The 26,941-nt window shown below is 47.3% G+C and overlaps 1 protein-coding gene across 1 annotated transcript; it reads right to left on the reverse strand.

The window, feature by feature from the left end:
- Nucleotides 1-506: 506 nt before the first annotated feature.
- Nucleotides 507-26,413, reverse strand: CDC42EP3 (CDC42 effector protein 3). Its single transcript, XM_079791855.1, has 2 exons — nt 24,459-26,413; nt 507-4,457 (listed from the first exon to the last, which is right to left on the reverse strand). The coding sequence occupies exon 2, from the start codon at nt 4,220-4,222 to the stop codon at nt 3,452-3,454; it is 771 nt and encodes a 256-aa protein (XP_079647981.1). The 5' UTR covers nt 4,223-4,457; nt 24,459-26,413; the 3' UTR covers nt 507-3,451.
- Nucleotides 26,414-26,941: the final 528 nt, after the last annotated feature.

Raw genomic sequence — 26,941 nt, forward strand, 5'->3', positions numbered from 1 at the left:
TGATAACTCAAGTAAGAAATGTTCAGGCCTACGACTTAATAAGCACTTGTTCTAAGAATAAGGTGAAAATGAAACACTCTCAGATGAAATGCTGCACCATCAGAATAAAGCATGTGACATTCCAGGTACCGTCAGATGAAACAAACATGCAAAAAATCTGTCAGGGAGACCATCTTCTTTTTGAGAAAACAAATGCATTGCCTACCCAGAACCAGTAAGTTAATGTGTGAATATAGTTTTGAATGTTGTGACATAAGAGTCCTGCACAACCAAACAAACCAGAAGTCTATGCATCTGAGTCAAAGGTAGCTTATCATTCGGCATCTGGAAATTTCTTATTTTGCTGAATCTGACCCCAAAGTATGGGAGGAGACACAGGGCAGCACCCAATAACCCTATTTATATAGCTTATTGACTTATCTAAGAAAAAAAACCAAGTTACTCATTCATATTAGTCTGGTGGACTAATTCTAAAATCTGAGAATTTTGTTTATTAGAACTATTATATTTGGGACAAGGCTGGTAACATAATTTCCAAAGGAGAAACTCTTATTGGAGAGAAATAGAATGCATCATATGTTTATGCATTCTATTGTTTATATAATTTATAGTAAAAATGATTGTCTCTCTAGGTTCCGTATTAGGAGCATCAGAACCATCACCTAATAGGTAATTTTATTTTGTCTGATTTAAAATATTTATCACATTAATTCACAGACTCATGGACTTCCTCCAGTCCGTGACTTCCAGTGTTTCATGGGGAGACTTGAGAAAAAAAATGGTACATTTCAATGACGTAAAAAAGGAATAGACGGAGATTCTAGAGCCCTGGGTTCTTTTCAGTTCAACCAGGTGGTCTTTTGTGTTGACAGTGACATTCTGACACACTGAAATGTGATCATTAATGACATTGTATTTGTGAAGAACGAAGTACTCTGATGTGTTTATCTTTTTAAGCAGATGATTTTAGCTGTAACATGAAGGGTCTCAACTTACACAAATTGCATGGTCTCTTTCCTGGTCACTGGGTCACAGGTGGCTTGCCATTTTGAGTTTGCAAATAAAGTGCATCTTGATAATTAGGTTAAAAGTAGACTGATCGCAGGCTGAGAGCACCAATTCAGCTCTCCGCAGGTGCCGTCAAGAGTGCCCTTTTGCAGGAGAAAGCCACCAGCTCTGTACCTGCTCCCCCCCCCAGCCCCAAGAGGAACCAGGTATTTGAAAGGCTGCCACAGAACTGACTCAACGAAATTGTTCACAAACCGGATGTGGCTTTGTTTCCTCTCTACTAGGGGCATGTATGTTGCCATCTCAACTGTACCTAACCTAACAGTAGAGCCTGTATGTGAAAGGGCTCAGAGGAGCCCTTTTTAATAGCCAAGTGCCTGCAAGATGCATTATTGCTTGAATTCTATCAGCAAACCCAATGCTGGCAGAACTGTTCTCCATGTCACAGAGGGAGCAGAGGAAATGCAGACATCCCTCATCATTTTACCTAATAGTTCAATCTTTTCCTTGAGGTAATGCTGCATTTGAGAAGTAAAACGAGAGAATGACTATAATCAATCATAATGAAGATGGGGACAGTTGAGAGTCTGGCTAAAAATTATGAGATACATCAGACTCTTCCTCATTCACAAAATGGAGAAATGGCTGGGAAGTCTATTTGGCACAGTGAACTGTGAGCGGGGTGTGGTCGACGGAAAAAGAACTCTGAAAATCATGGGACAGAAATACACCTGGGAAATTAAGGCAGGTACTCAATGCGCTAAACAAACAGGTTTCCTCTTCTCCTTAGTCATCCTGCTGTGGTTGGCCTGCAGTTCAAAGGTTCCTTCAGATGATCAGATGATACGTAGAATTGCAACAACTCCAAATCCTGAGAATCACTGAAGGGTTTGGGAGAGGAAGTGATTTCAGGGCTAGGAACGCAAGTTATTGTGTGCAAGGGTTGGTCTTTGAAGGGGAAAGGGTGGTTAACAAAGGGCCCGGAATTAGTGTGTGCATTTCCCGTTCTTACTTCCTTAAGCGACACCCTCAGGGCATCTCTGGCTGCTTGGGGGGCAAGGGCTCTCTGCTGCTCTCTTTTTAGCCTCCTTAATCTTGTCTAAATGGCACCTGCCTCATGGAAACACCTGTCCTGTAGAGATGGGCTTGGGGTTGTAAGGTTTGCTGTAGAGTGTGTTAAAGTGAGGGAGAAGAACCAACGAAACGAGTTTTCAGAGATTGGCATCAGTAGGGGCCCCGTTTGGGGGATAAGAAACCTTTGGGAAATAATTAAAATTACAGACTGAATGGAAGTCACTTCTTATCTTAAAGACTCATGTACATTTAGCAAAGCAATTTTTCTAGCTCTGGACTATATAATAAGAAAATATTATTACTCTTTTGTTTGTTTATTACTATAAGCATGCAAGGTCATTTTAACATTTACTCTTTATTGTGTTGTATGAAGTACCTATGTAATGCAGGTATGTACTGTACTAAAATACCCATATTTCCAAAGAACATTACGTGGTGTAGCCCACAGTCTCTGCAGAAGCGCCATGAGTAACCTGTGCCTTTACACTTGACAATCCATGGTTGGCTGCTATGAAGAGTTTAACAGGGGAAGAAAAGAGAAAATAAAGCTAAGGTATGAATACACTTTTCCAAACATACACATATGCAGCTTACAATGGAACCACAATGGAAACAAGTCAAATGACAACATTCGATGTAGTATCTATAAAATGCAGACTCTGCAATAAAAAAGCCAAAGGCACATAAAAATATATTTTAACTTTAAAAATAACTTAGTTACAGTAATACTTTGCTTGTCCTACCAACATGTAGCTGACAGTCAAAATTCTGCAATATTGACATAATATATAGGTGTATATATAAGAGCTACAAGAAAATCCCACAAACCCATAAAGTTGTTCAAATGTGAAAACAGAACAGTTTTAACACTGAAGAATCTGCTACGGTGAGCCCAAACAACAGAATATAGAAAAGAGTCTAGAAAAAAAGGCTTAGGTGTTAAATAAAATTTTGACAACTTCTTGCTCAGAAAATGCCGAGTGCTGTAAAGCTCCCCCCTGTGACTGCAGCCCTTGGTGGCTGGTGCCATCCTGGCCGAGCCAGATTCCTATGTGTCTACAAACAAAACCTGTGAGCTGAACATCAGCCATGCCTGCCGAAACGGGTTCTCACTGACTCACTTCCTCTTTTGGCCAGGGCAGGTCTTTTTTTTTCTTTCCTTCTTTTTTTTTTTTTTTAATAACTGTTTTTGCAAACAGGGCATAACAAGTAAAAAAATACTCTGTAGGAACATCATCTTAGAAAACCCATCACATAACTGCAAATATAGCCATTGAAGCTCTTCTCCTCGACTGTGGCTTGTTGTGGTGGTTTGATTGTTGTTGTTTCTGATACCTTTCATCCCAAAGGAATCGCTGGAGGTGTCCTGCTACTTATTTTTATCCATGACATTCAGCACCTCATCCAAAAACGAGGGCCCGAGATCGAGCTGCAGGGAGAGGAGGGAGCCCGTGAGATCCGAGAGGGACTCCTCCGACTTAGTCTTTTCCTTGACAAGCGGGCTCGGGGCCGGGTGGTCAAACATGTCCTCGGCCGGCCAGTCGGGGTACTGTTCGGAGAGGCTGGAGGAGTGGCTGTCCCTGCCCTGGCTGGACTGCGAGACGGACGCGGACCCGCTGGAGCCCCACGAGACATCGCCCTGGTGGACCCTCCCGTTCTCCAACAGACGGCTTTGCTCCGGGGCCTTTTCCTCCACCACCGGCTCACAGTGAAGCCTGGGCAGCCTGGCCGGCCCAAAGGACTCCTGTTTGGCATGAAATGTCACCGGGGACAACAAGGGCAACATGAGTGCTTGGGACCCTCCGATGGTGGGGAGGGAGATGGCGTTTTTGAGCACAGGGGAGGGCGTTTCTGTGAACATGGAGTCGGAGGTGCTGTTGGCCCGGAAGAACTCGCTGTGCCCAGGGAACGGGCCCAGGGGGGCTTTCTCCTGGTTCCCAGGCAAAAGCTCGTAGTTCCCTTGGAGAAAGGAGATATCGCCGAAGACGTCGTGCTGGCCCTCCTTGCCGATGTGAATGGTGTGGCGAAAGTCTCCGAGGGGAGGGCTGATCATATCAGGAGACAGAATGTCCCTCAGTTTAAATTTCTTTCCTTTCTTGTTATTGGCAGCCTTCAGGTAAATGGGGGTCTTGGCTGGCATTTTGGAATTTGAGAATGTCTCTTCTGCGAAAGGGGAAAAGGGCCACTTTCTTCACAGGGGTTCTGTGTGCCCGACAATCCTTTTCGGTAGGACACTGTCACACCATTTTCCTCCAGTGGCTGCGGAAGGGGCCGTGAGAGGGGACGGAGGTTGAAGAGACCTTCCTGGAGTTACAGCCAAGTGGGGCTCTCTGGAGAGCCGCTCACAACCTCCCAGCCCTCCACAGCATGGAAACCTGGAAGAGAAAGCAGCGCAGGTTACAGGCAGTTGGCCCTCCAGGCTCACCCCCGCCTGCCTTTCACCAGAGCCTGGGAATAAGGGCAGGTCGAGTTCCCATCTGAAGCCGTTTTGTTGTTTCCTTCCATGAAATAGGATAAAAACTTAAAACTTAACAAGCGTCCACTAACCTTAAGTCTTACTTCAGGGGGGCGGGGCGGGGGGGGGAGGGGGAAGAGAAAGAGAGAGATTAAAAAACCCCAAACCTGTGACATCAGCACTTTGGAAACATGGCCATGGGCAGAATTCTTTGGACATGCCTCAGATTTTAGTCCTTTCATGACCAGAGTGAGTGTAGCTCCTTACATACAATTGCTGAGTTTTATGGGTTAATACAATTAATAGATAAAGTTAGTCCTACAAGAAAGGGGCTGGAAATATCATTTACTAAGTGACTGTGACTATTATATGCTAGTGTCCAACCAAATCTTAATGACATGAATTCTTCCAGGTGAGAAAACTCTAAGATTCAAAGTAAAAAAGACAACAATTAAAAAAAGCAAAACAAAAAAGCACCTTTTCTCAATAACAGACAGCCGAGAAATGGAAGAGCAGGAGCCAGAATAAAGTGTAGAAAGAACGTGGCTGGCCGGGGTGTCGGGACTTGGAGGCTTTCTGAGCTGGAAGAAAAGAACAAACCTGCTTCGTTTCAAAGAAAAGCCTGTGATCCTACAGAATAGGTTGGGCCTTCACTTGGAAATACTTTGGAAACATTTACTGATAAGCGTGTATCCTCTCCCTGAGGCAGGCAGAATTCCAAGGTAATCTTGTGATCTGCCTCCCTCCGGGTGTTAAGGGCTTTGTGGGCGGAAGCCGTGACTTGCTTCTCACCAACAGGATCTGGCAAAGGTGATGGATGTCACACCTGGATTAGGTTACATTATAAAAGAGTCCACCCTCTGCAGACTGGAGGTGGGGACCCCCGTTAGTGGTTTGAACCTTGCTGAGAGAGGGCCTCTGGAGGTGAATTTTGCCAACAACCTGAGGGAACCAGAAAGTGGATCTTTCCCCAGTCGAGCCTTGAGCCTCGGATGAGTCTACAGCTCTGACACCTGGTTCACAGCCTCAGCCTCAGCCCTGCCTGCATTCCTGACCGGCAGAAACAGTCATTACATGGGTAGTCATTACATGGGTATTCTTGTAAGCCACTAAGGATTGGTGGCAATTAAAAGGAACAGTCTCCCTGCCCAAGGCTACATGAGGGGATTAGAGGTGATGAGCTACAAGAAGGCTTGGGGGCTCTCGTTTTACAGATTGTCACCCTTGAAATTCATCACCCTTGAAAAACACCCTCCAACTCTTCAGTCTCTTCAGTCCCATCAGCTCCCAAGGAAAAGCTCCAGCCCCTCCGGCTGCGGGAATTCCTGCAACAGCTCCACAGCCACCTCTCCCTGGCCACAGAGCAAGTAAACAAAAAAATATTGGGAAGAGTGGGCTAGTGGGCTAGGTGGTGGCTTGAACAGAGCCACACCTGCTTTGTAGCAGCTGGAGGCTGGCTTACATCTGCCCCATATTTTTCTTTTCAGCAAGAGTTTTAAATTCACTTGCCTGTGGCAGGTGGTGAGAACTGTGCTCCAGCCCCCACTGGCAAGGTGACAACTGGCTCCATTGGGAAGCCACTTGCAGCCAGGCCTGAGGAGGCAGAGAATGATGGGCAGGAGAGACCCATCGCCACCCGGCTGAGGGCGTGGGGAGGAGCCGAGGCAGCATGACCGGCTTGGCACCCACACTGGGCTCACCTGGAAGCTGCCCAGTAGAACCCCGCAGGCACTGGCTCTTGACTTCTCTTTAGTCCCAACTGGCTCAGCCTCCCTGAGGTGCTATTTTGTGGCCCTGGGGGTCTGCTTTCTCACTTCAGGTTAGTAATGCCTGGAGGCTGTCATTCAAAGAGATGCTCAAGCAAGAATATGGGGAACCCAATCATAGGAAGACATTCTCTGTCTTAACTCTCAACTGCGTCTTGCAGCAGTTACAAGTTTAAACACTGGGTCTTCCTGCTTTGACCTCAGAAGTTCCTTCCCCTGTAAGTGCACCACAGCCTAGGGCCTTGCCCCCCCGGGGCCTGGCGCTGCCCTCCTGCCCACTGGGCCCAGTGCCAGGGCTGCCTGCAGGAGCAGCTGGGGCGCCTCCAGCAGAAGGTGGGAACAGCCCTGAGGGATAGCTGCCCACTGGAGTGGTGACTGCCCACACACGGCTAGGAGGACAGCTTCCATGGAAAGATACAGTGTGTCCTCCACCCCTCAAGGGCATGCCAGGGCTGCTGTGCTCAGCTGGTGGTGCCAGGGCTTTGCAAAGCCAGACACTGAGACAGGCCGTGTCACATTATTTAGGAAAATACTAGTAAGAGGCCAGAAAGCAGCAGCAGCCAGAGTGCAGTTCTCTGTCTCGCGCACTCACTCACATTCACACCCTCCTTGAACAGCTGGGGACGTTGAGGAGCGGTGAGGACGGGGAGAGAAAGCGCTGGCTGCACTCGGAAGGCTCCAGGAATGCCCGCTCCGCGGTCCCTGCCTGGGCACGGGCACTGCAGGCCCCGCGGCAGAGGCTGGCTCAGCCTGGGAGAAGCTGGGTTTTAGGTCACTGGCATGGACCCAAAGATGGCAGGGAAGTGACAAATATAGAGGAAAAAGTAAGAAAAGGGCTGGTGAGGAGGCTCGATAAGCTGCCTGCAGTGAGATGCTGGAGAGTGGGAGAGGAAAGAAGATACCTTAAAAGGCATTTTTCTTTCTTCTGAAACTATTTACACTGTATTTACTGCATAACAGGAACATAGGCTTCTAGACTAGAGTAATTTGTATTGAACTTCTGCTCTGTGCCAGTGCTAAGAGCTCCCAAATAAATTGGATGTTTTTGTTTTTCTTTTTAAGGAATTGGGGCAAAATGTCAGTTTCATAAGTTTAGAGGGAGGAGTTGATGTTTTCAATGCGATATGAGGAAGATATCTGAGAGCTCAGACACTACCCGGTCTATCTTATCTGTTATCTTTCTCCTCCAGCTTAGGGCCAACCACGCTTGCCTCTCCACTCAGAATTCTGGGCTCCCTCGCTATCAGCCAGGGGACATCCACGCCCTGCTTCCTTCCCAGGCTGGTTTCTCTTTCAGGATCTCCCCTGCAATCGCTAATGCAGAAACCCAATGGGCAGTTTCCTCACAGGTAACTAAGCGGCTGGTCCTGGAGAGGGTATGTGTGTGTCTCCTGGAAATCACCAACCCTGAACACAACAGCGAGTGTTTATGTACCGGGCACTGCTCCAACCTCTGCCACGTACTAGTACTAGCTCACTCACAGGAACCCAGGAGGCTGCTACTGTTAATATCCCCATTTTACAGCTGATGCACTGAGGCACATACTCAGTGCACGGCAACCAGGCACTAAGCCAAGTGGCCAGGCTCTAGAATTTGAGGTCTTGACACTTAGTAAGCACACTCCCTCGGAATTCAGTCAGCTCCCAGATTACGAAGGGGAGGCATCGCAAAGCCTGTTTAAGAGACAAGTGTGTGAGGCATCGGGGCTGGGAAGGGCAGGGAACAGGCTTGCAGACACTGACAGCAGAAGCTGAAACAGGTCGACCCTCATTGGAAGTCAGCTTAGCGATACCTATCAGAACTGCAAACCTCATGCCTTTGGCCCTGGAATGCCACTTACAGACATTTCTGGAGATTTATCCAACTTACATGTATGTATGTGCACAAGGTTACCAATCCAGCACCATTTGTTACAGCCTAGAGTTGGAAAGAACCTAACTGTCACAGATATAGAAATTAAAGTGAATCCATACAAAAGAACATAACACGGGTCTAAAACATGATGAAGCAGCTCTTTATATGCTGATATGGAAAGGGCTTCAAAGATACTTATCTTCAAAGGAAAAAGAGATAGGTGCAAAGTGTGTTGATACATTTGTATTGGCTTGTATGTCTGGAAGCACACACAAGTAATGTGACTGCCCACAGGGACACGAAGTAGATGGAAAGGGATAAAAGGGAGAAACATCGACTGGCTGCCTCCTGGGATCAAATCCGAAACCCAGGTAGGTGCCCTGACCGGGAATCAAACCGGCAACCTTTCAGTGCACAGGGCAAGGCTCAACAAACTGGGCCACTCCAGCCAGGCAATATTGGATTTTTGAGTGAGTTGTAAAGTAGGTATTTTATTAATGGTTTTATTGATTTTCTTAGAGAGAGGGGAAGGAAGAGGGCTAGAGAGACAGAAACATGGATGAGAGAGAAACACCTATCGGCTGCCTCCTGTACACCCCTTACTGGGGATCAAGCCCACAACCCGGGCATGTGCCCTGACTGGGAATTGACCAGTGACCTCTTGGTTCATGAGTTGATGCCCAACCACTGATCCACACTGGCCAAGCAGTAGCCCTGGGTTGCTTAGGGCTCAGATTGCATTTTCTTGCAGAGCCGATTTTACATACACGACCTGAAAAATCCACTGACCCTCTGAGTTCCTGACACAAGGACACTAAGGACACCGGAGGGACGACCACTGCAGGGTGTCCCTGCGGAGGAAAGCACAGGCAGCCGGAGGCACTGGGCCGACGGTATGCAGCTTTTGTTTGGGAGGTGACCAGTGACACAGATAGGCAACATTTTATGGTGGGATGGTCCTAGTGCCACCATACAAAATCCTGTCCTTCCTTGCCAATTTCAAAAACTGGCAGGCGACCAATGTGGTAGGAGAGTGAGGGATGTAGCAGAGTGGGATTGCCCAAGTCAGGGGGACACTCCAAATCTTTGCTCTTTGCCCCCAAGGAAGCAGGATGTTCTTGTTATGGGGTGGTGGGGGGAGAAGAGGCAAGGAAGAGCTAAGTTCGCAGGGCTTACAGGCCAGCAGTGAACTGTTAGAGCAGAACTAACAGTTCTGCTGAGCGAGCCCTCGTGGGTGTCTCCCAGGCCAAACGAAAAGAATGTCTAGCCTTCGTGTTTCAGTCAGGACTCTACCCCATCACTAACTACCAGGTCCCGAACCATCCTAGGGTGCAGCCTGCCCACTCGGACCTCTCCTGTTCTCCACCTTTCCTTTCATACCATTAGTCCTCTACTCCCACTCCCTTCCTCAAATTAAAAGAAAAAAAAAGAAAAGAGGAAGGAAGGGATGAGGGAAGGAGAGAAATCAAGAAACTTTCCAATGTGTAGTAGCCCTTTCTCAAAAACCCTCCCCGTGACCTTGAAATCTGAACTCTCCACAATCAATCGATAATCCCTTTTCCTGAGTTCTTGGATCACTGTTGCTCCTCTTTCCCCCTCTTACGTGACACTCAAAAATAATATTCACCTGCAGGCCTTTGAAAACAAAGGCCCGAGTTCCTGGGCACTGGAGAGAACAGATCCGCCAACAAAAGGGTTCAACTCCCCAGTCAGGTGCTTGTCACCTCCTATCAAGGCCAGAGAGGACGTCTGGCAGATGTGCAGGCCTGGAAGTCCAGCTGCAAATGCACAGACTCCCACTTACAGGAATTTGTGAGAAATCCAGGGCACAGAAGGCCTGGAGAGGAAGTGAAAGCCACAGGTTTGATAAGAAAGACAAGCGCCCAGTGGTCATTCCTGCAGTGGGCTAGCCAATTCTAGTTTCTTACTGGTGGTACATTTAAGCCTAAGTGACAGTGTTCATCAGCGGAATCACCACAGCAATACTAATTCAATGAAGGAAAGACGGAAGTGGCCCCTTGCTTCATTTCCTTGTCATCCTTTTGGTAAACAGCGTGTCGCTGAAAAGACCAAAACAAGGCAGTGGCCAGGAGGAGGGAAAAAACAAGGGGATGTGACAAAGTGACCCACCAAAAAAGCAGTTCCTCAATTACTTAGTGTTGACTGTTTTGGCAATTCACAGGGCTCTGAAAAGGAACAAAGAGGTTGGAGTTTTCTTTAAAATTCCATTTATTTTAAGAAAGGAATGTTTGGTTTGTCTGCTATTTGTTTTTAGATCAATTCTTAGTGGAAAGAGAGGATGAAAAATTCCTTGCCTCCTACAAAATAGGTTGCAATGTTAATTTAAAACACACATGTATAAGAACGGGGGCAGGTGGAGGGAGGGGGCAGGACCATCCTGAGGGAGCTGCCGCTCTTTGCCTTCTACTTGCGGGAAGTGAGCCTACACCGGACGTCCCTCTTCTTGCTTAGTTGTCACATCCTTCAAGGACATCCTAGCTCCTGCTCCCTTTTCCCTGTCTCAGCGTTGTACAATGTGCCCTTCTTCCTGGCACCCGGACACAGCATCATCTGGGCCCCCAGCAAAAGTACTAAATGATTCCTCCAACAGTCCCAGGGAAGGATAAGGAGGTGGCAGGAACCCTCCACCACCTCCCTACCCCAAGCATCTGTGACGTATTTCTTTCTCTGCTGCCAACAAGAAGACAATTCCTCCGTGATACGTCCCGGAAAACCGCCTTTGACCCCGGGCTCCCCACTTTAGAAGGGACAAAGGCTACCTGGAATGCGTTCCTACATGCTCTGAGGGGTCCAGCAGAAGACAAATAAACTAGGTCGTGACACATGAGAAGCGGCTGAAGGAATGTAGCAGCTCAAGAAAACCCAAATATGGAGGGGCCATGACGCTTCAGGGATCTGAAGGATTCATTTCCCTGTCATGGAAGAGGCCTCAGGGTTACTAAGGAGAAGCCACAGGGAAACAGATCTTGGCTCCTCCCCTTTGCCGTGGGGAGGGGACCTGCGTAAGGACGAGGGTCTCACAGGGGGCAGCAGCCCAGACTCTGGGCCCACCCAATGGTGCCCTAGGGCGGCATTTATATACCTGTTCATCCCGAGTCTCCTGTAAGGGAACACTGTCACTGCTTATTTCCTATGTCACATTCGCCTATAAAAACACTCACAGACTTTCCCAGGAGGACTTTCCACTTGAAGATAGCTGTGTTTTCACTAATATAAGGATGACCCGCCGCCCTTCGGTATCAGGAACAGTAAAATACTACTTCAACCAGGACACTCACGCCGACCCTTTTGCAACCCTCTTCTCTTAGTCACACAAAGAATTTTAAAATCCAAGGGAGGAAAAAATCAGAGTATTAGAAATCCAACATTGAACTTCAGTGAAAATCTAAGGCAGAAATAAATGTAATGGGGAGAAGACCCAGTGAACAGCATCCTGAAGATGCTTTTCATAGTTTCAGTCTGTCACTCCCCGCATGAGAAGATAAGGAGATGCCTTTTCTATTTTTAGATTCTCATCCTCTCCTCATATCATCTAAACTGAAGACAGAGCTATATGCCCTGAAACTGTGAAACTGCATTAGCCCAGGTCCCAGCTGCCTAGACGTCATGCAAATGAACTTGCAGACGGACGGGCCAGGCTATATTTTATAGACCTACTCAGAAAGTCTATGACATGTCTCACCTTCAATTATTTATAAATGGACTTCTCACTTATGATTCAGCTACAGCTTGTATTTACTTTTCTTTTACAACCCTGATTATATAGAAACCCACAAAATACCATATGAGAGACTCACTGCTAGTTTGTGTACACTCTTTACATTTATAGGATCTGACTGTACTACTTGAAAGACTTCTTAGACGCAGAATTGGAAGACAGAACATCCACCTCACAAAATACCAAGTCTGTACTTTTGAAGAGAGGCCATCGGACCCTTTCTCCCCATTAAAATGAGTGATTGGGGAAGGACTCGATATGGACATTGATCCCTGGCAGTTGCCTGGCTCGCTCATCATGACTCGTTTTACACGGGGCTCAGGCCAAAGGACCAAGGCAGGCACTCGAGTTTGGTGGATATGAATCAAATAAGGCCCCGACTGTAAACTGCTCCCAGCTTCCACAATCAATGGATCCCACTTGATTTGTGAAGCACCAAGGACTCTATCAATACAGGAAGAGAACCTGAAGTTTTGAGCAATATTCAGCCAGGATATTCTAAACTCTGCTCAAAAGAAAGTATCTTGTGACGTTGCTAAGTTGCTCACAAAATACCCCTTAATATTTAAGTCAGCAATTATTCTCTGAAAACTCCTGTCCAGTGGCAGTAGTATCAAATGATCCAAAAATAACAGGTTTGACAGGTGTCCAGAAATTCAGGCTGCGGTCACTTGGCCCATACCACCATGGAAAGCCAAGTTCCCTGTCCTTTGCCTTTATAGCGTATCCTCACGTTTAGGCTCCTTGAACATTCTGATTTCCTAGTGGGGTGAAGGGACATACCTGGGACTTGCATGCTATTCTCCCAGCCTGCTAGGGCCCTTGGCCAGCATCCATGTTCATTCTATCGGCTGAAACATGGCTTCTCCGCATCAAACCAGCACTGAGTATATTCCGAACCACAGTGGCCAATCCACTCTCAGCCCACCTCCATGGCAGGCTCTCCTGTGTCATTTGCACATAAATATTTGTCCAATGATTGGAAGAATATCCCCTCAGACCAGGCTGAGAGCTCTTCTGTGAGCATGAACTGGGTCTTATCCATTTTTTTTGGCCTCCCACAACACATGGCACACAGTGAACTTCAAGGAGTGCTTGAATCCATAACCCCCGGTAGTCCTTCCATCATGAGAGAGGAGCTGGTTTGCCCCCCCCCCCCCCCCCGGGGCAACTCCCAGTCCAAGTCCACAGAAAGTAGCAAGTAGCAAATTTGAAATGCCCAGTTCTCTGAGGAATTTACATTGTGAAGAGTAACGGCTAACCTCTGAGTAGTTGCTGTGGGCCAGGCAGCAAGTATTAGAACACACTCCTTAGGAACCAGTTTTAGATTAAGTCTTAGGTCAATCGGCCCAAACGTGGAGGAGCTAGGATTTCAGCCATGACTGACTGGCCTCCAGTCTGTGCTGTTAACTGCCACTGCCTGGTTAACATGAGGACTGCCCTGGAGCTGGTTGAGAATAGAGTGGCCCATTCCAGACTATGTGTCTAGAAGTCTGACAGCACCAAGAGGAAATAACGCACTATAATCTCAACAGTAATGAGAGGCAGAGGTGGTAAATTGGCCTTGTCAGAAACCAAGAATGAGTAAAATGGTCCCAAACACCAGCTCCTCCAACTTTAACTCACGAAATCTTTTCAATATTTGTACTCTTGTCAAAAAGAATCTCAAAAGGAATTTGACGTTAAGAAAAGAAAAGCCAAAAGATTAAAAATTTGAAGCAACAAAAGCCCCCTGAGTCTTAAGGAGAAGAACAAACATCCTGCTCTTAGAAAAGAGGGCTAGTGCTGTTAATTCTTTTCCCAGAGGAAGCTCGGGCACCGGGCTGTGTGCAGCACAGGACTTTCACAGGGGACAATAGCTCCCTTTCCTCACTATTGACGCTTCACTTCCCTCCTACCTTTCTGAAACTCAGAACCCTGTGTTCCTTACATGGACTAGACTTCCACCTTTTTACCACTGACCACTGTTCATAACATCCTCCAAGACTGCTTCAGTCACTTCCTTCCGGAAGGAATTCTCTAGCTCACCTCATGCAACCCAGGCTCCATACTGCCTGCTTGCAGGTTTTCTTAGGGCTCCTGTAGAGCTTACACTGGACTACATTCTGTTATTTCCCTATTCTCCTTTTTTGTGTGATTGTATGTCTGATATCCCCAGGTAGGTGGTGCATAGTGAGAATAAGTGGGCAAAGGAGCTATACGTAAGACCTGTTGATAAAAATCACTTCCAGAGCCTCCTCTCGGACTGGGAACACAAGAGACCCTCAAATGTTATTGAATAAGCCTGTTTAGTTTTCCCGTTTGTCCATCCCTTATAACAAAGGTCTGAAAATTACACAGTGGGTGGGCCCCATTTCCTTCCACTTTATCGTCCACTCTGTATCAGAGTGGGCCATCTAGATTGCTCTAGTAATCTTGTCACTTTTCAATGGCAGGCCCACCCTTAGGCTGGGAAATAAGATAGCTGATGAGGTCCACTTTAGCAATCTGGGTCCCGTCCACCCCTGTGGCTCTGTCTCCTTCCAGTTCCCCCAATGCCTCTCAAACTTGTTTACACCTCGAACCTACCAACTGTCACACTATACTGCAATCACTTCTTGTCTCCTGGAGTAGACTGCCTTCCTCAGGGGAGAGACACGATATTTAATTCACAGTTGGTACTGAACAAATGTTTGTTGAATGAATGAACAAGTGAGAAAGTTTGAATGTGATTGCCTTAACTTCCTTCCTCTTCAACCCTGCCTGCCCTCCTGGGAATGCAAGAGGGAATCTTTCTATGACTCCTGCAAGAAAAAATGAACTCAATACAGTCATTTAACAAGGAGTTGGAGCCTCTTTTCTTGTGACAAAGGCTTTCTCTAATTTTTCCATCTATAAGACATTCTAACCTTTCTCTATCCATGCAGGGTTAAGAATTTAACAGTCTATCAATGCAAGCCACAGTAATTCTACAGGCTCTTACAGGTCTTTCATATTAAGGCAAATAATATTTGATTTGAAAGGAAAATAACTTCTATCCATGACTGCAATATGTAAACAGAGTCTCAGTGAGACAGGCAAGCCTTAAAATTCACAACACATTCCCCTGAACGCAGACTCACTAGTGATATGAAAGTCACTCTTAAAGAATGAGGCCCTGGAGAAACAATAAGCTTGCTCTCTTGACCTTTCCTTTCAAAAGGAAATGAGTTAAGGGGAGAACTTGCATTATTTGGCACAAGATGTACAAGGGAAACTCAAGAAACTCTAATGAACATTCTATGGAAAAGAGTTGTTTTGAATCAACGTCTGACTAGCATAGATCAGGTACTTAAAGAAAAACACCTATCAAATGATTGACTGCATGGGCAAACAAAACTGTCCATAGAACTCTCACAGCTGTTGTAGGCCTTAGGGAGGAGAGGCCTGGGCCAAAACTTTGACCAGCCTGGTAGGATCCTTGTAGAACTCCAGACACATAGGGGTTCCAGTTACCTCCTGTGCAAATGGAGATAATTACCCCAAACCTGCCGATCTCACAGGTGACTGTAAAAGCTGAGAGTGAAAATCTTCATACCAATAAAGCACTGATGCAAACACAAAGCATTATCTTTATCCCAAATGAAAAGCCAGAACATCTACTGAAATACAATATGAAGATGGGGCTAAAATGGTGTGTGTCTGCCCTGTGAACAATCTCCACAATTAGAAGGGATTCCTACCCTCCAGCTTGATCAGAGGATAATTCCTTCTGTCAACAGAACTCATGGCTAACGTCTATACACATACATGCATCCTTTATCTCCAGGTGCAATTCTTCCAGCCTTGAGAACAAATGGGATTCCTTTGAGTTGGGAAAATTACAATCAACCATTATTGGCCAGATAAAGAAAATTTTAAGGGCATATGGTTAAGGTTCATGGGGAGGCCAGGTAGGGCTAGATATGAAAAACAAGTCTAAAGCAACTCAGTTAATGGGAAGAGGCCCATTGCAGGAAGCTTTCCCCACTGAATCTGAGATTGCCATGGGGATTCCATAGGCAAGGGAATGAGGGAGAAAAGCAGGCAAGCACCCCTGCACTAGGAGAGGAGTTAGGGCAATACATATCCTCTATTCCATGTTCCTAATTTAAGGTAGTATCCCCTGGTATGTAACCTACACATACACACAGAGAGGTGATAAAATCATAGACTTGTGCTTAAGATTTATTTTAACTGAATATTACAAAGTGTTTTAGGACAGTGGTTACGCACACTGCGTTCCCTGGAATCCTAAGGGGTCAACGTAGGCACCTCTGGGACACTGGTGAAGAACAGGAAGACCTAGAGAAGTAATGCCAACCTCCCTATCTGTCCCCTCCCTCCTCTTTAACCAAAGAAATCTGCTATTATTTTAGTATATTGGAATTAAATTTTTCTTTCTTTTCCTTGGCTAAAAAAAAATAATTTGAAAAGGAACTGGGCCAAGAAGGAAATGTTAGGGTTTTATGACTGTACATGTTTGCAGAAACATCAGCTTCTAGGGAATTTTAAGAAAAAAATATAATACTTTTAAATTAAGACTATCCTTAGACTCAAAATACCTTTGCCAGCTTTTTTTCATCATCTTGTTCATCGTTCCTGGTATTAAATTAAGGGCACAGGGCAATGCCAGTGACTCTCTGGGAGCCTCAGTTTCCTCATCTGCAGAGTGAGTAACGGTGTCATCTTAGGAGTAGACACCACACATAAAGTCCTGTTGGGCACTGAGCTTACAATCAAGAGAAGGGGCAATTATTGTTAATTACTCTAAAAACTAGAGCTGCATAAGGAACAAGACAGGCTGAAAGTTCACAGTGGGTATTTCTTCCAACCTTATTTCTTTCAGACCTTGGGATCTGAACATGTGAACTGATCGTTATAAATATAGTGTGAATATCCCCCAAGATGTTCTGGTTCCAAGCATGATTTCCCATTCTGAGAAAAACGGGAATTGGAATGAAGTCACTATTTAATTCCACATGCCCCCCCCCCCCCCCCCCCCCGCCACCCTCGAGATATCAGGCCATGGAACTCCACCTAGCTGGCCCTCAGGTAAGCCTATAACTTAAGGGCTTCTTCAAGAGGAAGGCAGAACAAAATCCACCATAAACTTACACTAAACTGAAATAAGGCCAAAAATCAACATCATTGTGGAAAACGTTTCACTCATCATCTGGGAGCAAGAAAAGTTTCCAGTTTGGTACTAAGACATGCCCACCATGGGACATGTGGCTTAAGCTGATTCACTTAATAGGAAGCAGGCTTTGGAGAAAAGCCTTCCATGTGCCTTCATCTGGCCCCTGGCGAGTCACTCACCTTCAACATCTACTGAGGGCCTGCTAAGGGCCAGACGGTATTCTAGGAATTGAGGCTACAGCTGTGATGCACTTACAGAGCTCACATCCAGTGCGGACAAATGATCAAAATGCACACCAATACCTGGCTCATACAGTCATGGCTGAGGATGTAGGCAAGCGCTAGGAAACACAATGACCCTTACTCTCCTCAGCAACTGGGCTGCCCAGACTGTGCTCCGGGTGACACGGGGTGCCAAGCCGTCACAGTCAGGCCTGGGCATGAGAAAGCTGCTGTGGGAGTTGCAACTGTCCAGCATAGACTTTGAGGAAGTTTCTGGTGGTGGCCTGGTTTTCAGAAAAACCTTGGATGATCATAAGGAATGTCAAACCACTGGATGGGGCCTCCCTTTGAACTTGAATGTTCTGTAGCCCGGGAAGGAATGATTTAGCTATGACAGGACTTAAATAAGCTAGGTAAGTGATAACAATTTCTGGCTTGACAACACTAAGATGTTGCCACAGGCAGAATCAGATAATATGGCTAGGATTAGAGTGTCCGCTTTTTCATTAGGTCCTACTGGAAAACAGATGAATGCCCAAGTTAACGAGGTTTAGTCCCTACTCTCAAGGAGCCAATAGTTTAACTAGGCAGCTACAAGTGTCAATAAACCATAATTTAAATGCAGTTATAATAGGAGACGGTATAAGACACTATAGAAATGCCTTGGATACAAGGAATCAGTAATGGAATTAAAGCAATTTAGAGCCAGGAGAAAATCCATCCCTTTCTCTGCATCCTCAATCCCCCTTCTCCCCCCACTTCTTCACCAAGGAGGGATTTGCCTGGTGATATAGTTGGCAGGTTAAGGCCTCAGAGCCTCATCTCCTGCTGTGTTAAAAATCACTGTTATATGTCTGAACTGACCCTTGGCAGAAAAAGTTATAAAAAATAAATAAATAAAAAGGAAAAGAAAGCAAATATGTTCCAAAATAGCCAACCCACAATTCACCAAAAATGCCTTTGCTTGTTTAAAAAAATGTGTGTAGCCTAAGTGATTATAATGGATTTGAACAGAACAGGTCTTTTTCAGCTAAACACACAGTGATCTATCATTGGCCTGGTGTGTCTACAAATAGGACCTTCAAGTTGTCACCAGAACATGACGGATTGCCAAATGTGTAAGCTGACTAAATAGAGGCCTGACTTTGAAGTTCCTTGCCTTCCATGCTGGCTCAGGCTGCTCTGCGCTGGTCTGTATTTTCAACCCAGGGTTTTACCTTATTATTAATAAAATTGCTATGCTCATAGGTGCCACTAATCCTGGCTCACCGGATTCTAAAGCAAAAGATTATCTGAAATCATCTCGGGTCAAATGCCTCATCTTAGGAATGAGACCGTGACCCTGAGAGGTCAGTTACAACTTGGGTCAGAGCTAAGGCCGGTCCCTCAGTGACCATCTCCATTTAATTCTGCATTGATGGTATCAAATAGCAAGTGACGGGGTGTTTGCCGGCATCTTCTAGTGCGTTCTTGTGGCTCTATTCCTGCACACCCGGTGGTTCTCTAAAATGTCTTGGTGCCTTCTGCTCCGCAGGGCAGACTGCAGTGTGTGACTACTGCCTCTGGCTCGGGGGTTCCCAGAGGGTTTCTTGTCAGACTCGTCCTGCCAGCTGCTCTGTGGGCACAAGAACTTGGACACTATCTCCCTGTGAGTCACCGTACACAGTGACATGCTAAATGCTCGGCAAAACCCTGCACAAAGGGCTTCCCAAAGAATCCGTTTCTGATGTTTCAGGGCACACGCTGGGCGGTGCTGTATTAGCTAATTGCAGGTGTGTTGTCTAACACAATCGAAGGCTAGAAGGCCAATGATGACTCTTTCAAATATGCAAGTAAAACCAAATCACTGAATATCTGGGTGTTTTTAAATATGCAATTTCAGGATTCTGCTGTTAATTCATGACTTAGGAAAGCAATAAGGATCAAGCATATATTAATTTGAAACTTATCAGCTGTCAAATTCATCAGTTTGCTTGACTTACTCAGAAATCATGCTTTGTATTATAAAACTGTATGGCTCACTTTAAAAACCGCTTTTGCACCAGCGGTACTGTCCATCAGCATGAGACTGGTACAACTTGGCAATGAAGAAGTATATCAAGGTCAGGAAGGCTTTTTGTGTGTTTTTCTTTTTTTTGTTTTAAGTAAAGAAACATACGATTCCTGCTGAATTATTTGGCTACTTATTTTATTCTGTTTTGTGGGGTGTTATTTCATTTTGTAGCCTTTATTTTAAAGGGTGAAGGCAGAAGGGAGGTGTCTGAATGGAGGGTGGACAGCACTAAGGCTATCGCCCTTAGTTTTGAGGCGCCTGGGTTATTTCAAGCCATCCTTTCCAGAACCCCAACTTCAGTCTGAACACAGTCTCCTGAGCAGCTTCCCACGGCTAATCGCAAACCCACAGTATCAAAGGCAGTGGAGGCCGGGCAGGTCCCCTGCGGGTTATCCGGGGCATCCCTCTAGGTTTCAAAGGCCTCCCTCTATCTCTCACACCAGAAGCTTATCTGGCAGGGACTGGGGCATGTGCAGAACTGTAATGAGGCCTGACTTCTGCCAAGGACAGAGCCTTCCTGCCCCGCTTACTTGGGGCTCCTGCCTCTTGCTTTAGCTCTTTTGAGGCAACATCATTATGAAGCATATATAACATGTCACCGAATGCCAGGGACGGAAGGGCCGTGCACTGTGGATGTGGTCACTAGGCTCAGGAAGGTAGCCATCCCGACTGCTGACTGAGCCCTGCCACCCCCGACTTTCTAGACCTTAGAAGCAAGGATACAGTCTGTAATAAGCTCCACTTCAGCCCTGGCCCCTGATACCCACTGTTCTTGGCTGTGGCAGGGCTTTCTTATGTGTTCCAGAGTCCTACGTGTTGACCTGGTAACCCTCCTGATACAAATTAAACGGTGTTAACTCTAGCAGTTTGATGCTGGGTCCTCTGCAGAAGGCTGCTGCCACACCCAATGGGACTGAACCAGCTTCAGTAATAAAATTTTCTAATGGTACACCCTAAAGGTTGGCAATTGCGGTTATCTTCCTTTGGACCTCGTATTGCAAGATACCCAGTACTACGAAATAGCTCTCTGCCAGAGGCTAAAAACCCTAACATGAGTCAGATGTAACAGCTTCCCTGCCCCTCCGTGAGCTTTGGTATTTTGCACAAGCTCAGACAGACCTGAATTCAAACCTGAATCCGCTACTTAGTTAGCTGGGTGACTTTGGCCAAGTGACACGACCTTTCTGAGCCTGTGCTGTCATCTGGAAAATAAGAACAATACCATCTATCTCAAAGAGTAGTGATGAATATTAATGATAGAACCAGTATTAAGTACCTAGGAAAACAACAAAAGCATCAATGAAAGCATCAACCGTTTCTTGCGCCTACTCTGGGTCAGGTACTATTCTGAGTGCATTATATTTGAACTCACTCAATCCTCAGAGTAATACTATTATCTCCATTTTATAATCGCCAAACTGAGGTAGACAGGCTAAGTGACTTGCCCAAAGTCACACAAGTAGTAAGCACCTGCGCTAGGACCTGAGCCCAGGCAGCCTGGGCTCAGAGGTTTCTTAACCTCAGGATGTTTTTCCTTCTCCTTACCCCAAGGAGGTGCTGACTTTCATGCAGGATTAGCCACTCATATATGTACCTATTGGGTTGTGAAACTGCATACAAGTTGGGGCAAAAGTAGGTTTACAGTTGTTCATATGGGAGATAATCCTACCTAATAAAAGGGTAATATGTAAATTACCATCACTCCGCTACGCCCACAATTGGGCCAGCGGGAGGCACAGGGGGCGGGACTCGGGGTGGCCGATTGGGCCAGTGGGACGCTGAGCTCGCGACATCAGCGGCGGCTCAAGCTCAGCGTCTGTGCCATGGCTGTGCTGCGGCACAGAAGGGGCCTCTGGGGCAGCGAGTTCACGTCCCGCCACGGATCATCAAAAGCGGGGGAGCTGGGTGCCTGTCTGCTCCGGCACTAGGCCTTTCGGAAGCCGAACCAGAGGCTTCCGAAAGGCCTGGTGCACCAGCAGACAGGCACCCAGCTCCCCCGTGATAGAAAGTGAAAGCGTGTAGGGGACCCTACTCGTGCATGATTCAATCATGCACTGGGCCTCTAGTGAAGTAATTAATGAATAATAACAAGAAGAAACTATTTCACATACCCACAACTGTAAACCTACTTTTGCCCCACCCTGTATTTGTGTTTAGGTATGTTCCTTGCTGTATATTTTGGGGCAAGTTATAGAACAGGTCTGCCCTCAGTTTCCACATCTGTAAAATGTCCTTCCTACGTAGGACTGTCAGAAATAAATGAGTTCATCAAAATAAAGGGATGAGAAGAATGCTTGGCACTTAAGACATGCTCCATACAGGAAGGACCTTTAACGTCCAAAGTCAAGAATCCGTGGGCATCAGCACTTGATAAAGAAGATTTTGTGGCTGGCTGAATCCAGTAGTAGTTTCAAATGACCCTACTTGTTCTCTGGCAAACATAGTGCATTTAAAAATAGATTTAAGTTCTGATTCAACCAACGAAGAGACAGGTCCACAGGATTCTGGTTGGAAAGAAATGAGGCCAGGCCTAAGTGAAATCAGACTGAAAGCAAGAATTTTAGTAATTAAAATAGTCAGAACAGTCTGGACATCTGCTGGAGGTTTTCCAGGTCATGAATTGTATTCCACCTACTGGATAAATGTTATGGCTCCTAGCCAAGGAGCTCAAAAATTGTTTTTGGCCTGGTAAAAATCTTTGGGTGACATGGGTTAAAACCTTTTTATTCCCAATACTGTTTAATACCACAGATTTTAGAAGTGAAAAGGGAAGCTTTTGTGAACATGCTGGACATAAAACACCACATTAAAGGAAAAGCTGTAGAGCAGATAGAACACACTAGCTCATGTGAGCACTTCTGCAATAAATGTTATTTACAGCTTTGTATTTACTCATCTTGCATTTAAATTTACACTAAAATGCAAAAAAAAAAAAAGGTGCAATACTCACTATTCTAGCTGTCTTTACATGTTCCATTGGGATACAAAACAGAACTGCACTGCTCAGATTTTGAGGGAAGGGGGAGCTACTTATTTCTCATCTGTAGCTGCTGCCACAGCCACAGCACCATGTTCCGATCATGGCATTCATAATATAAACCTCTTGCAGGTGATACCCACTGGAAAGCTGAAATTGTCATGGATCCTGAAATGCTTCTGAAGTTCTGATGGGTGAGCCCAGAGGCTGGTACTGGGTATTGCATTCAATGAATAGGGCCTATTGGGAAACCTACATTCTTTGGGAGACTTAGTGAAGAACTTTCAACCCTTCCTTGACTATATAGTCTTTACCACTGATTTCACATGTGACAATGCCAAACATTGCACAACTGCCCCAACTTCTATCTGAGTGTTTAAAAATCTATTCTGGCCCGGCCGGCACGGCTCAGTGGTTGAGCAGTGAACCTATGAACCAGGCGGTCACAGTTCGATTCCCGGTCAGGGCACATGCCAGGGATCATTGATGTTTCTATCTCTCTCTTTCCTCTCTAAAATAAAACATAAATAAAAATAAATCTATTCTGAAAAGGATTTGTCACACAATACTTGGGTAGCTTACTCTTACTGCCAGTAAGGGCTTTGAAGACCTCTGGAACTGTCCAGAAAAGAAGTTGTGTCTTCTAGTGGTCAGATGAAAGAACATTATAGGAGTCTTTTAAATTACTGTAGGGATACCCTAGGGCGGTGGTCGGCAAACTGAGGCTCGCGAGCCACAGGCGGCTCTTTGGCGCCTTGAATGTGGCTCTTCCACAAAATACCACGGCCTGGGCGAGTCTATTTTGAAGTGGCGTTAGAAGAAGTTTAAGTTTAAAAAATTTGGCTCTCAAAAGAAATGTCAATCGTTGTACTTTTGATATTTGGCTCTGCTGACTAATGAGTTTGCCGACCACTGGCCTAGGGGCATCATCAGCGTGCTGTTAAGGGAAGTGCCCCAACCTGGCTTTGCTATTCAAATCCGGACAGTCTGCTGCTCACCTAATTTCTGTCCTCTTTTAAAGGCAACACCGCCAAGAAACTCTTTGATATTGTGAGGCCTAAGAGTTGGGGGTGGGAGCAAATCTTAGTCTCCTTAACATATTAATCAGTTCCCTCCCCCACCCAGCACCGCCCTCCAAGAATGCCTCACACCCTCGGCACACACCGGGAGCCACTTTCCCAAATAAACCAGGACTGGAACAATTCCTATTGCAATACCGTCCTGACATTCCTACTCCCACCCTCATTTTAATTCACTCACTTTTTTTTTTTTTAAACAAAATGTAATTACTTGACTGTCAGCCTGGGTTGCACTCTGGGGCTTTTACTCCTTTCAACACAGCTGCGCTGCCGGCTTTGATGCTGCTGTCCACGCAGCTTGTCCCAGCCACAGCCTGGCTCTCAGTAGTGTAACATTCAAGTGCATATTTATTTTTAAACTGACCTCTCCTAGACTGTGCAGTATTAAAGGAGGTCCTGCCAAAAAATATGCTACTTTCTATTTATAAGATGAAACACATGCCTTCCAAAGAGGGGGATGGAGTATAATAATTCATAACAAAAAAACGGACTGACCAGATCCATTCGTCCTCACATATCTGATACTTGTCTGCGTCAAGACGCTTCGTTTCAAGAAGGAAAAACATCTTGAAAAAGCTTCAGCTGTTCAAAAACCACGGACCAAAAAAAAAAAAAAAAAAAACCCCAAACCAACTGCCAGACCTACAGGTTGGAGCTCTGCTCACAATGCCCGCCACCGTAAAAGTGAGGAAAGGGCTCCCGGAGGGTACTGCCACCGCAGATCTGCAAGGCGCACCCATGTGCGGCCCTGGTGCCAGTCCTCGATGCGGTAACCATGTGCGGCTTGTTCTCCGATGGAAAAACGCAATACGCGCCCAGAGGGGCTGTCAATAGCTCGGAGGGTGCGGGAAACGTGCAGCCCCACCCTGAAAAGTGGTGGGCACAGACGGTGGGTGTCTGCGTCCGGGCACTGGCGCCCCTCTCTCAGCGTACTTTAGGTCCCCTTTTGTCCTTTGGACGCCAGCTGGAAGGTAATGCCCTGGTATCCTCGTTCCCTAGGGGTTTCCAAGCCTACTACCCCGTGCACGCCGGAAGCGGCCGCGGCCGCCGGTCGGACAGACTCACGGACAGAGAGGACGCAGCGAGCGACTCACCAGCAGCCCCCGAGGATCGTAGCCACAGCCCGAGACCAGACGCCCCGCACGGACGCCTCCGAAGGCGCACGCAGTCCCCGCCGGCTACGCGCAGATCCAGCGGGTGGGCTGGCGCGGGGCCTCCTCACTGCATTCTCCGCTCCCCGACTGCGAGAAGGCGCCCGAGGCCGCCGGTCTCCAGGATCGCCTGCTGCTCGGACCCGCCACTCAACGGCCGCCCGCCCGCCGCTGCCGCACCGGAGAGTGAAGGTGCGAGAGAGACTGAGCGCGCGGCGGCCGGACTCCGGGACTGAGCCTGCGAAGGGCGAGGCGGGGCGGGGAGGGGCGGGGCGGCTGCTCGGGGGGCGGGGCGGGGCGGAGGGCGCGGGCGGCCGAGCTGACCCACCCGGAGGTGGTACCTGCTCAGCGCCTTGGGGCGGGTGGACGGGCGAGGGGTCACCGGCGGCAGGGCCTGCGAGCCCACGGAGGACAATGGGCACCCATTTCTACCTCCCCATCGCTACCTCTAGGGAGGTGGCTGCCCTCGGAGTAGGTGCGTTCAGCTCCCACCGCACGAAGAGAGGTCGCGGGACGCCCGGTTCGAAAAGGGACCCCGGGGTGCTAGCGCCTAGGTACCCAAGGACAAAGGGACTCCGCCTGCAACGCAGACACCTGCACTAACCCTCCTGCGCCCACCTCTCCTCGTCCCAACGAGCCGACCTAGCCCAGCGACGCTCCGGCACGGCGGGCGGGTGACGAGCACGGAAGAGGCGCCCCCCCGACCGCACCGCCCTCGCCCGGCCGCGGGTCCCCGCACCACCGGGATTCCGGGCTCCGAGGAGGGTCGCGTGCTGTCAGTTTCCAGCTCGCTCCCCTTGGAGCTGTCGCCAAAACCCGGAGAGTGGATTGCGCACACTGGAGACGCCGAAGCTGCAGGCTGAGGAAGCGGGCACGCGAGCAGCCAACACTGCAGGTTTTTCCAGTCCGCAAGGAGGTGTTTTTTTTTCCTCCCGCGGGTCCTCAGAGACTTGGCCTCCAGCTGGGGCGAGCGGGTGGCGGTTGCTCGCGACGCACGACCGGGCGCGAGTGGCGCAGCTGCCGGCCGGGAGCGTGAAATCTCGCCCTCCGCGACACCTGCGCCCGCCGGTCACTCCGGCGACCGCCGCTGCCGCCCCGCCCCGCCCCTCCCCTCCGCCCGGAGGCTGAGCCGGGACCTGGTTAATTAATTTTCTTAATCCGCCTTGGTCTCTTCCTCCTCGAGTCGTCGGCCTGGGGGGGGGATCGAGTAGGCGACAGGAAAGGGCGGTGTTTTCCGGCGGCGAGGTCCCAGCCTCCCCACGGGCCTGGGCTGGGGACGGGAACCTGGGAGAGGAGGGCGCTCCGGGCCGGGGACTCCGCGGTTGGCTGGAAATCCTGGCACAAAAGCGGAGACCCTCCGGGGACCTTGACTTTCCCGAGCGGTATCAGCTGTGGGTTCATCACCGCAACGCCCTGGGGTCTGTCTGAAACCTGAGGATGCCGGTGAAGCCAACGTTGTAAACCGCCGCTGACGTTAGGTGAAGTGGAAAGGAAACGGACGCAACTGCTCTGGAAAACAAAATACTTGGGTGGAGCGTGAAAAGCCTCAAAGAAAAATAATAGTTGGCAGGTCAAATGGCCATGAGGTTGGAAGTCAAATACAAAACTCTGGCTGAGGTGATGTTAGAAATCTGACAAGCAAAAACAGCCCATGAAGATAAGAGGCCAGGCATTGTTTCCCCTCTGCAAATGGCAATTGCGCCCAAGTTTCCTTTGGCAGATACCTGGGTTTTACTCCAGATTCCTGAGAGTTTTACTTGGGGTTCATATTTCAAAATATATGTTCCACTTGGCTCTAATGTATATATTTTATGTATGAATTTATTGGAAAATATTAAATGTTACTGGCCCACTTAAAGGTATTTTTATAAATATGCGTAGCTTTCATTGCATATGGCATTTTCATAAGTACAAATCGTATGTGTATATATATATTAAATACCACATGAAAAATTTCTTTTGCACATGTTTTGTGTGTGGAATTGTTTTCATTTGCTCTATTGTTAACTGCTGTTAACAACACTTTATTTCCACATGACTAAATAACTTCTTTTACAGCTTCTGCAAGCATAAAGTGGCAGGTTCTTTGAGGCAGCAATTTAATTCCAAAACCTTACTTGTCTGTATGTACTGTTCCTCACTTTCTGGAGACTTTCACTGTCTGCCTATCCTTTATGAGGTTTCACATCTGGGCTCCAAACAGTTTATCCAGAACCTGCCCCTTCCAGGGCCCGCGGATGCTGATTTGATTTATCCGGGCTTCTTTGATGCTCTACATTATTTATTTGTACGGAACATCTTTCTTGGTACCGAACCTCGCCAGTGAGGGAGAATGCCCTTATATAGTGAATTATCCTTTCAGAGGAATGCCTTTCCTGTGCTACGATGGCTTTTAGGTTTAATGGATTTTTATTTCAATACAGAAG

This window comes from Cnephaeus nilssonii (genome assembly GCF_951640355.1).
Source record: "Cnephaeus nilssonii genome assembly, chromosome: 15".
NCBI lineage: Eukaryota > Metazoa > Chordata > Mammalia > Chiroptera > Vespertilionidae > Cnephaeus > Cnephaeus nilssonii.